Genomic DNA, 12,013 nt, shown 5'->3' with positions numbered 1-12,013 from the left:
TGTCCCCCTTCTCCCTGGTCCTTTGATAGCAGGATGCCAGTGAGGTGCCAAGCCAAATATGAGGCACCTGACAGGGTCCTTGGGAAAGACGACAGAAATGGGCTTGGGGAGTGGGATGGAATATATTGCTTTCTACTGCAACATAGTTTGCAGTTATCCTTGATGACAGTTTGATATATGCCCTAAAACTGTAGACCACCTTAAAAGTAGACCAAAACAGCTCCCCCCCTAAATGAACCCACCAAGGCTCAAACGTTCCTGCAAGAAACCTCCAAAATTAATCCAACCAGGTAGGAAAAAAACATCCCAACTGGCAGCAGTTCCTAGCCAGCCTTTGCAAGTCAAATCTCCCAAACTGTTTCCCTAGACCTGGCAGTTTAAACTCGGCCTATTTGAAACTCTTGCAAATCCCGGAGATAAAATGTGGGGGATTCTTGAATTGGATTGGCAGATTTCTCCACAGAAACGGGGCACATTGCATGGACGAGATGGTTTATATCCCAGGATTTGGAAGGAGCCGGCAGATGTCGTTTTGGTACCATGAATGTAATCTATGAATGGCAGTTCTTTTCAGACGTTCGTTATCATTTCATTGACAGACGGCTATCAATTCTTTTCTTAAAAACCTCCAGTGATGAAGCACCCACAACTTCTGGAGGCAACCTCTGTTCCACTGGTTAATTGTTCTCAGTTTTAGGAAGTTTCTTCTTAATTCCAGGTTCCTTCTCTCCTTGATTACTTGCCCTCCGTTGCTTCTTCTTTTTTTTTTTTAATTGAAAAAGTTTTGTACAGACAAATTTTCCCCCTTTTAACCCCCCCCACCATACAGTATAAATTGCATACAGATACTATGTCCCCTCCCCTCCCCCCAACCCCCCCCAAAAAATTCTCATTCAGATATTATACCAAATACTTTACCCCCTCCCCTCCCCTGTCTTAAAGTAAATTACTCATTCACATATTGTACCCCCTCACCTCCCAACACTCACAATATAAGTTTCTCTTAAAGTAACAATAGCCCATTAATCCCATCTTCTGAGCTAATTTAACATATATAACTCATAATATAAATTTCTCTTTTATTTATTATTCATGCTTCTAGACCGCCCCCTCTCCCAAAAAGGGACTCGGGGCAGTGTACAGTCCATGCCAAATATATCAAAATACAATAAAAATTGAATATGTACAGTTGGAATGGAGGAGGTTAAAAATGGAATTAAAAGAACTGTACAAAGCAATATATATAAATATAGGATTTTGAACCCCTAAAACACACACAATAAGTTAAAAACAATACCCCTAAAATAACCAGTTAATACATTTGCCAGGAGGGACAGTTGTAATTATGCCAGGCCTGCTAATCGGAACAGGTGAGTCTTCAATTTTTGCCGGAAGGAGCGGAGGTCAGTAGTGGTTCTAATGTCGGGGGGGAGGTCATTCCAGAGGGTTGGGCCCATCACAGAGAAGGCCCTACTCCTTGGTGTCGCCCGTTGGCATTGCCTAGTGGACGGCACCAGGAGAAGTCCCTCCCTGTGTGAGCGAATTGGCCGCAGGGATGTATGTGGGAGGATGCGATCCCGCAAGTAACTAGGTCTTAAAATAACAATATTTCATTAATCCCATCTTCTAGTTTATTTATACATATATATTGCCCCACCCTCCACCCTAACCCACCCCCACCTCCCACTCAACCCCCCCCCTGACTTCCGCTATACACCACTCTAACAATTCCAAGCAGCCCATGTATCATTTACTCTGATCATCTATCAGTCTAAACATTCTTACCTAAAGGCTACATAATACCTCCTAGTCTGGTATTTATTCTGTATGTAATCAATCCATTTTACCCATTCCTGTGTATAATTCCCCTGCTTCTGAGTTTTTAAGAAAGCTGAGATTTTTGCCATTTTGGCGAACCCCGCCACCTTCTGAATCCATTGATCAATTGTCGGTAAAAAATCCGTTGCTTCTTCTCTTGCCTTCTAGTGTTTTGAAAAGAAGTTCTCCTCTTTGTGGCATCCCCTCAAATATTGGACAATTGCTATGGACCAAAAGCTTTCTATGTCACCCTTGGTCCCATCACTTGCTCTGTGAGAGATACTGTTGGGAGATTCATTAGTTAAGAAACAGCTCTGGGTTCTGTTTACACGTTTTGTAAGTCACCCGTTATGACTCTGGGTGGCGAATTCAGCAGCCACGGATGGGCCCCACGTTGTGACATCATCCTGTAAACAAGGCAGCTAAAATGCATAATCCCAATAAAATAATTTGTGTAGCTCAAGAGGTGAAGTGTGGAGTCCTTGTTGCTCTCGCAGGTTGGCTGTTTGCTTGCAGACGGTTCATGACCTAACTAGGTAACATCATCAGTGCTAGCGAGTGAGTGGCTTGCTCCATTTACACACAGCAACTTGCCCTGCCATTGTTTTTTTGTGATTTTCTGCTGGATTTTTTTTTTGTCTGGTGTTACTCATTTATCTAGATGTTGAATGTTGGAAAGGATGTATTCTGGACATTTTCTTAGCTTTTTCTTATCTTTTTTGAATGGTGTGTATATGTGGGTTATCTCTATGTACTGTTGATGGCCAAGTTGCATAATTTGTGTCACTGCAACAATGGCCTCATTTGTGATGTGATATGTGCGCCATGACATCATCCACGCCATGACATTGTTTAAAGGGTGGAGTTATGTGCGGGGTGGTACCATTGGGTAACAACAGCCTTCGTTGCCCCGACTCCTGTAGGAGTGACGAAAAGACTGTGCCAATGCTGCTGAACTTCTCCAGCGAATTTTGAAAACTCTCTTTAATCGCGGATTCCAATTTCTGAATTCAACCAGGCCCCTTTGCTAGCTTCCAGCTTGTTCCTCTCAAACTGCACTTAAAAGCTGCACTCAGCTCTAGAACTAGGAGCTGAATTGCAAGAGGGAATGGGGGGGGGGCGCGTTATAGCCCACTGGGTCAGCTTCTTGGATTTAAATATTTTATGGACGGAGGGAGAAGGCTAAACTGAAGATTGGTGCATTATTAAATTAAATGGATGGGGAGACAGAGTTGGCACTTTCAAAACTACTAGAAATCGAAGGGCGATTAAGGAAGGTGAATCACAGATAAGATACCGAACATGGAAGCAATGTATTGGTTAGGTCCTAGTGTGGATGGAATTCAAAAGTTTAGTTTAGTTTAGTTTAGTTTATTAGACTTCTAGACCGCCCCCTCTCCCCGAAGTGACTCGGGGTGGTGTACAGGTACAAAATTAAAAACCATACAATCGATAATAAATATAATTAAAATTGGATTAAACAGACCCCTGTACAAGTTTATGAAAATTAAAACCTAACCTTAAAACCAAACCGTAAAATTTAAAAATACAAACTGAGGTGGGAAAGCTTGAATTAGGCCAGGCCGGCTAGCTGAAATAGGTGGGTTTTGAGCTTCTGGCGGAAGGAGCGGAGGCCCGTGGTCGTTCTAATGTCAGGGGGAAGGTCATTCCAGAAGTTCGGGGCCCATCACAGAGAAGGCCCTTCCCCTGGGCGTCGCCCGCTGGCACAGCCTAGTGGACGGCACCCGGAGGAGTCCCTCTCTGTGTGAGCGAATCAGCTGAAGGGATGTGTGGTCATCAGAGCAATTTGTAATAGATGGTTTAACTCACTTGTAGAATGCCCAGTCAAGTGGCATGTAAACTCAAGTAACATTTATTGTAAGACATAGAAAGATTCATATAAGGAAGGACTCTTCAATGCTGGCAATAATGGATAACCTCACCCGCCTTTCCTTCCTGCAGGAGGTAAACTGGGTCTTGAAGGCTACCTGGGAAGCCAGACAGCAAGGGACATCTGGGGTGATGATAGGGGAGGCCACTCCCAAGGGAGACCCAGCAGTAAAGGAAGCCCATCTGCAACCCCGCCAGAGAAGAAAAAGGGGCCAAGCAGAGATGCCCTTGTGGCTGCACCCCCAGGGCAGACCTAAAAGACGACCCACTGAGTCTTCTTTGGTGGACGACCAAATCTATAAATATAAACCTAGGTCCCCTCAGCAAAATAATCCACTTATTTGGAGTTATATATCTAGGATATAAACCTAGGTCCCCTCAGCAAAATAACCTCCCTCTGCCCACAAATCAGAAGGCGTTGGAGCTCGGCTACATCAAAACTGAGGAGTCCCCCTGGAAAATTCTCCAGGTAACAGACATGGACGGGAACCTTCGGTGTTTGCGTTGTCACTTCCTGAGGAAGTTTCCCATGAAGCTTCAGAATCAGAAAAGCACGCAAGATGCTGCCTTAGGCCCACCATTCTTCAGCAACTCCATAAACCATTTAGATGAGAAGGGGAACTCATCAAAGTTGCAGATGGCACCAAGTTGGCAGGGATAGCCAACACTTTAGGAGATCTTCCTAACTGGGGACTATCGGAAGACGCTCTCGGTCCTAAAGACAGTGGGCTCCTAGATCGGAAGGAGATGATCTCTGCCTTGTTGAGAATCCAACATTCCCGAATCACTGATGGGTGGACATCCAGACCCTCACGAGGCCTCTCCCGCTTCCCAGGACAGCCTGTTCTGCTAGGGAACTGCTGTGGCCATAAGAAGGATCATCCAAAGTCTTATCAAAATCCATGTAATTTAAACCATTGTTTCTTCTCCTGCCTTCTGGGACGGAGAAGAAATCAGACACTAAGACAAGCCAGGATGAGGGTGCCGTAGAACCACATTTAATTGCGTGGAGCTTAGATTGATAGCTTTGGTGTAGCTGTGTTTGTTTCTTCCCTACTATGCAGGCCTAGCAAAGATGGAGCTACTCAATGACCCCAACTGAAAATGGGATCTCCGGCCTGGATGGCCTCACATAGGACTCTCGCTCCAAGACAGAACAAGCAACTCCGTCCCAGCTTGAAAGGGTGTGTAAAGATGCGTGTAGCGCAGCTATGTGGACACACAAGGCCCCACTTACACCTTCTCTGCCACGCCCTACGAGAGGAAAGTACAATTATGTTCAATGGCTAGACTTCATCCTGGGCGGACAGGGGGGGGAAAAAACATTTCTCAAGAAATGACAATCCTGCAATCCAGAAGATCGGAAAAAACTCAACTGAAGGAACACTGCAATGTGTTACTTCAAGCAAAGGCTGGGTTGATTGAAGATGTCTGTTCTGATCACTCTGGATCTTTTTCTCCTCCTCCTCCTCCTTTGCTCCGAGGTTCCAGCAATTTGGGGTCTTCAACTAGGAGCTCGAGAGCGTCTTCGCCTGCCACTCGCCTCACTTTCTCTCCTTTGGCTGCCAGGATTTCCTCGATGTTCCTGATTCAGAAAGAAAATTGTGTTACAAAAATGGCGGGAAGCCTCAGCTGTCACCGGAGGAAAAGCCTTGCTCTGTGCACCTCTGATGCGAAATTGTAAGCAAGAAAACGCCCCAGCTAACAATGACCGCAGAAGTCATCGCTCACACGGAGAAGATAAGCAGAAATGATTTTTGCTCTTTGTCTTACCTTAATTACATGAAGGCTATCAAATGGATTCCCTGTTTTGTTTTATCTGTTTCGTAATGCTGTACTTTCAGCCTTCATTTGTTGAGATAAGAGTAGTAAAAGCCAACAATCATCTTTTAACGACCCGATAATCCCTTGCGGGGTGGAGTCTGGGCAACTGACTGGAGCTAGGAGTGTTTACTAGCCGGATGCCTTTCCTGTCGCCAATGCAGGTTTTTTTCCCCCCAGCAGATATATTCTCAGTGTGCCCAGAGAGAGAAATAGCTGCCTCTACCTAGGATTGAATACACAAGCCTCCCGATTGTGAGGGGAGAGCTGCACCTCTAGGCCAACGCATCACTCCGGTAAAAGCCCACAATAATAGAGTAAAATAGTTTCTGTAGGATTTTGGTCACAGAAGGAATTCTGCTTGGTGCTCATTTTGCAAGCCAAAACAATAAACAATGATTTGCGGGTTATGGATTGTGGCGTGTCCATCATGTTAGTTATGAATTGTTCCCAGGAACTGACTCCACCTTTGGCAGCTGAAGCACCAAACCCCGAAGAACCGAAAAGGGGGGAGGGCCAAGGATGGCACGCTTACCTCTTTCCATCTAAATCGGAGAACCAATCCAAGTTATCAGCAATCACGTGATGGTTGTTGCACCCAGAGCATTTCACGATCACGACTCCATGATGATAGGCCACCTTGGAAATAGTTTTCGCAGAGCGTGTCCTGCATACCTGAAAGAGAAGCCAGGATCCTGTTTACAGAAACAGCTAATGAATGCCAGTATGTGGTTGTGTCTTTAAACATAAATGATTCTAGATAAAAGCATGTTTAAACAATGATAGTTAAATGAGAATGATGGTACATTGATGGTAAGATACATAAAATATTTTTGATTTAAAACGTATAATCCAATATGAATGAAGTATAAAGAAGGATTGTGGTAGTAACGCACGAAATTTATTTGTAACCAATCGACATGCTTTCTGGAAGATGTAATGAAGAATGGGGATTTTTTGGGGGGGGTGTTTTTTGTTTAATTAAAACAATAAAAAAATTTCCAAGAAGCCAGGATCCTCTCAGGGAAGTTTCAAAGTGGTTCTCAGGGATATCCAAGGGCAGGAAATTTGGGGGAACGTGCCTATTTATTTAGGCGTGACTTGTTGCATTTGGGGAGCAGCCCAACTTCCAATGACTCTGGGTGGCTTGCATAAGAGAAAAATAAAACAGGAAAGAAGATGTACACCTGGGCAAAACACTTATATTAAAAATGAAACCCCTCCTGTGCCTCAACCAACAGCCAAAGCACCTGGCCCAAGAGCAAAGCATCTTCTTGAAAGACTTGTGCACCTTTGTAGGGTGAGCCACGCAAATCTTGGGGTGACGCTGTCTGAGAGGGAAGGGGCCTGCGGCTCTCTTGGGAGCAATAGGTAAGCAATCAGCCATCGCTGCTTTTCCAGTTTGCCTTTCCAATTCCAGTCCCTGCTATGCTCCTGGTGCTAAACAGGCTGGATCTCAATTAACCTTTTCCCAGATGGGATCTTAGTCAGCTGAAAAAGACAAACCATCCTCTGGTCAAAGCCAACCCCCAGTGTTTTCACAAGCGAAGGTGCTTGCGAAAGGCGTTTTCTGAACAGCAACACAGGCTGACCGGGTCCTCTTTTTTTAAAAAACCTTTCCGGTGCTCGACAGCAGCTCTTGCATTTCCTGGTGGTCCCCCATCCAAGCACCAATGAAGCCTGTTTGGGTTCCCAGATCAGCCAAGGTTGTCCAGTTACAGACCGAGAGTCATCCAGCTGGAGAAGGTTCCCAGGTGGCCGATTTTCGTGTGTGTGTGTGTGTGTGTGTGTGTGTGTGTGTGTGCGCGCGCGCGCCAAGGGAAGCCAGAAGTTGTGAATGCCCCAACACTGGAAGTCTTTAAGAAGATGTTGGATAGCCATTTGTCTGAAACGGTATAGGGTTTCCTGCCTAGGCAGGGGGTTATTGTATTGTATTGCATTGTATTGTATTAAGCCCTCACATTGGCTACTAGTCTTATGCCGGGTTAAGATGGCTTGCACTGGGATCTGGATGGGCAAACCCAGGAGTGGGGAGGTAGGTCGTGTGAATTGGGCGTCGGGTTCGGCTGCTTCCTCCTCCTAATCTAGGTGACCCCCCCCCCCCAACTGTTCATCCCTTCCCTTTCCCAGCTGATAGCACAGGGCAAAAAGGGCGGTCGCAGCCTCCCTCCATGTTCCGCCAGCTACCAAGATGGCGGCCGCAACCTCCCTCCCTGTTCCAATATGGCGCCGGTGGCCTCTCTGGTCCGCCAGCTCCCAAAATGGCGCCCGCGGCTTCCCTCCGTTGCCCCAGCTCCCAACATGGCGCCGGCGGCCACCCTCCCTGTTCCGCCAGCTACAAAGATGGCGCCCGCAGCCTCCCTGCCTGTTTCGCCCGCTACAAAGAGGGCGTTCGCGGTATCTCTCCTTGCCAGCTGCCAAGATGGCGCCCGCAGTTCCCCTCTTCCACCCGCTACAAAGATGGCGCCGTCGCTTCGCTGCCCTCAACTGCTCCCACCCCTTCAGGGGGGGCGACGCATCCCGTGCGAACCCACCTTACACGTGAACACCAGCCGGTAGTGCGCCGCCGCCGCTGCCGCCTCCGCGAGCCGGCCCTCCTGTGGCTGCCGCTCCCCCAGTCCCACCGACAAGGCTCGTCGCCGGGAAGCCGCGCCCGGAGATGATGAAGCCGTTGCCCCCCGCACCGGCCATCTGCCCAGCCCCCGCGACCCGACTCCCACGACCCCCGGGCCCAGGAAGAGCCAGCGGGGAGTCCGGAGCAGCGCTTTGCAGGCCGCCGCCGTCGCCATCTTTACTGTGGGAGGCGACGCCGCCGCCTTTCCCGGCCTTGGAGTAAAGCCGAGCAGCAGTTCCGCAACCGGCCATCAGGGGGCAGCAAAGGACTAATCTTCGCGCCATCTGCCGGCCTTCGCTAGAACTGCAGCCCAAAGATTCTCAGTCCATGATGTCCTTGGGAGGGCAGCTCCCAGCCTGCCTTCCTGCCGAGCAGGTGGGACGCTGGTGGATCTCCCCAGATTAGAATCTCACAACAACCTGCCCAGGTAGGCTGGGCTCTACAGGCCATCCTGGGGAATGGCGAGAATGTTGGGAGTTATTTATCTTCAGGGATTCTCAGTCATCCTGGTTGCGGTGGCCCCAGCGGTTGGAAACTAAATAGGGTTTGGCTAATCTAGAGAAAAGAAGAATTAGGGGTAATCTGATAAAGAAGAAGAGGTCGTCCGTTTATTTTTCGAAGCACCGGAGGGTAGGACAAGAAACAATGGATGGAAACTAATCAAGGAGAGAAGCCACCTGGAATTAAGGAGACACTTTCTAACCGGGAGGACAATTAACCAGTGGAACCACTTGCCTTCAGACCTTGTGGGTGCTTCATCGCTGGAGGCTTTCGAGAAGAGACTGGGGGCAGCCCCACTGTCTGAAATGGTGTAGGTCCTCCTGCTTGAGCAGCGGGCTGGACTAGATGGCCTCCGAGGTCCCTTCCAGCTCTATTCTATTCTAAACAGTTCTTTTTCAAAAGGCAACTGGTTTTTCTTCAAACATTTCCAAAGCTTCAGAGCTGAAGAAGCTTCTTGGATGAGAAGCAAACATCTTCAAAGAAAAACCAGAAAGTCCAGCTGCCTCTTGGAAAAGCACCTTTAGGTTGGGAGTTCTAGTTCAGCAACATCCTGCTTCCATTCACAGAACTCCCTCCACTGAGCATCTAACACCCACATTCACAAGGACCAAAGTGTGCCAGTGTTAAGAAGGGCTGAATTTCTGGGGCTTTGCCAGTTGCCCATTTCCAGCCAGCTTCCTTGCCTTCTATTTCCAAAGGAGAGAGAAAGAGGTAAGAACTATCCTGTCATAAAAATGCAGGTGGCAGCAATAAAATACAGACCGAGAATTGTTCCGCCTGGTTCTCCTCTGGTCCACCTCCACCTCAAATTGCAGATTCAGAGAAGGACGTTGCAAAATGAGAAAGTCCTCCTGTTGCAGCCAAAAGTAGGGGTACCCCTCCTTTCCCCAAATAATCTCAATTTGCTGTGAAATCGGAGGTAACTCATGCAAATAAATGGCCTTCACCATTAGCTGTTGCATAATCCATTGGGCAGACACTACGCTTTTGAAGTACAGTTATTCTATTCTATTCTTGTGATCTATTTTATTCTGTAAAATATATTATTTATTTATTATTGATTCTATTTTATTCCATTCCATTCTCTATTCTATTCTATATCCTTATTCTATTCTAGATCCTTATTCTATTCTAGATCCCTATGCTATTCTATTCTATGCTATTCTATATTCTTATTCTATTCTAGATCCTTATTCTATTCTAGATCCCTATTCTATTCCAGATCCCTATTCTATTCCAGTTCCTTATTCTATTCTAGATCCCTATTCTAGATCCGTATTCTATTCTAGATCCCTATTCTATTCTATTCTATTCTATTCTATATCCTTATTCTATTCTATATCCTTATTCTATTCTATATCCTTATTCTATTCTATTCTATATCCTTATTCTATTCTATTCTATATCCCTGTTCTATTCGATATCCTTATTCTATTCTATATCCTTATTCTATTCTATATCCTTATTCTATTGTATATCCCTTTTCTATTCTATATCCTTATTCTATTTTATATCCCTGTTCTATTCTATATCCTTATTCTATTCGATATCCTTATTCTATTCTGTATCCCTATTCTATTCTGTTCTATTGTATATCCCTTTTCTATTCTATATCCTTATTCTATTCTATATCCTTATTCTATTCTATTTTATATCCCTGTTCTATTCTATATCCTTATTCTACTCTATATCCTTATTCTATTTTATATCCCTGTTCTATTCTATATCCTTATTCTATTCTATATCCTTATTCTATTCTATTCTATTCTATTCTATATCTTTATTCTATTCTATTTTATATCCTTATTCTATTCTATTCTAGTCTATTCTATATCCTTTCTATTCTACTCTCTGTTCTCTTTTCTATTTTATTGTAATCTATTTTATTCAATTCCTATCCTATCCTATCCTAGTGTCACTTCAATCTTTCCTCCATTGTTTTGAACAATTGAAGACTGGTGCAGAAGATGCCGTGAAGCCTAAAATAATACTCTGGATTTAAAGATCAGTTTAAGCTAAATAAAGAGTTTACCAAAGTCCTCTGCAATTGGTGGCTTTGTAGGAAGTCAAGGATGACCCAATCACAAGTGCAACGCTATCTTCATCATCATCATTTAAAGACCCCATAATCCTTTGCGGGGTGGAGTCTGGGCAACGGAATAGAGCTAGCGGAGTGTTTTTAATGGCCGGATGCCTTTCTTGTTGCCAGTGCTGAGCTTTGTTCAGCAGATATATTCTCACTGTGCCCAGAGAGAGAGAGAAATATCTTCCTCTACCTAGGATCAAGCTCACAGTCTCCTGATGGCGAGGCAAGAGCTTCACCGTACCACTCTTATAAGTCTTAACTCAACGAGATCCAAAAATACCATGGAGATTCTCCGCGACCTCGAATGGGACTTAAAATACAAACCACCGAAGCGTTGTGGATTGGCTGGCAAAAGCGTCCTCTGGAACCCTTCCCCCCCAGCCCCAGCCCCCAACTACAACTGTTCCTTCTCCTTTTTCCTTCCCGTTGCATTTTCCCAGGGAGAACATATGGTGGATTTCAAGCCCTCTTTCGGTGGCTGGCAGTTAAAAAGCTTCTGTTGAATGTTTTCACTCCCAGCAGCTGTGTGTACAAAACACACGCCTGGCTTGCCAAAAAGTGGCGTTTTTGATGCTTGGCAGAGAGGAGGAGGAAATTGGCAGGGACGGACAAACTGCCAAGTGGCTTCTCTCCATGCCCTCGCTTCACAGTGGGGTGGGGGGTGGGGAAACTCCTGCAGCCCAGCCTTCCGTGGCTTTAATCAGAACAGGACAGAACAACGGAATGGAACAGAATATAGAACAGAATATAAAATGGAATATAGAATGGAGAATAGAAAGAACAGAACGGAATGTAGAAAAGGAATAAGAATAGAATATAGAATAGTATAGTATGGACTGGAATGGAATGGAATATGGAATAGGAATAGAATATAGAATAGAAATAGTATAGAATGGAATGGAATATGGAATAGGAATTGGAATAGAATATAGAATAGAATAGAACAAAACAATAGAATAGAATATGGAATAGGAATAAGAATAGAATATAGAATGGAATGGAATATGGATTAGGAATTGGAATATGGATTAGGAATTGGAATAAGAATAGAATATAGAATAGAATAGTATGGAATGGAATATGGAATTGGAATAGAATATAGAATGGAATGGAATAAAAATAGAATAGAATAGAATATAGAATGGAATGGAATGGAATATGGATTTGGAATTGGAATAAGAATAGAATATAGAATAGAATAGAATAGAATAGTATGGAATGGAATATGGAATAGGAATAGAATATGGAATTGAATGGAATATGGTATAAGAATATAGAATAGA

At 44.9% G+C, this 12,013-nt stretch overlaps 1 protein-coding gene and 1 long non-coding RNA gene across 2 annotated transcripts; one reads left to right on the top strand and one right to left on the bottom strand.

Moving 5' to 3' along the window:
• Window positions 1-1,760: 1,760 nt before the first annotated feature.
• LOC309399305 lies at window positions 1,761-4,662 on the top strand. Its single transcript, XR_014176501.1, has 2 exons — window positions 1,761-3,177; window positions 3,622-4,662. It is a non-coding gene; the product is annotated as an uncharacterized lncRNA (long non-coding RNA).
• DNLZ (DNL-type zinc finger) lies at window positions 3,676-9,642 on the bottom strand. Its single transcript, XM_081967021.1, has 3 exons — window positions 8,064-9,642; window positions 6,065-6,204; window positions 3,676-5,293 (listed from the first exon to the last, which is right to left on the bottom strand). The coding sequence occupies exons 1-3, from the start codon at window positions 8,316-8,318 to the stop codon at window positions 5,149-5,151; spliced, it is 540 nt and encodes a 179-aa protein (XP_081823147.1). The 5' UTR covers window positions 8,319-9,642; the 3' UTR covers window positions 3,676-5,148.
• Between the last annotated feature and the right edge of the window lie 2,371 nt (window positions 9,643-12,013).

Source organism: Natrix helvetica (assembly GCF_964273705.1).
Source record: "Natrix helvetica genome assembly, chromosome: 15".
Taxonomy (NCBI): Eukaryota; Metazoa; Chordata; class Lepidosauria; order Squamata; family Natricidae; genus Natrix; species Natrix helvetica.
The sequence above is the reverse complement of the archived record's forward strand: the minus strand, read 5'-3'. Positions and strand labels throughout refer to the sequence as shown.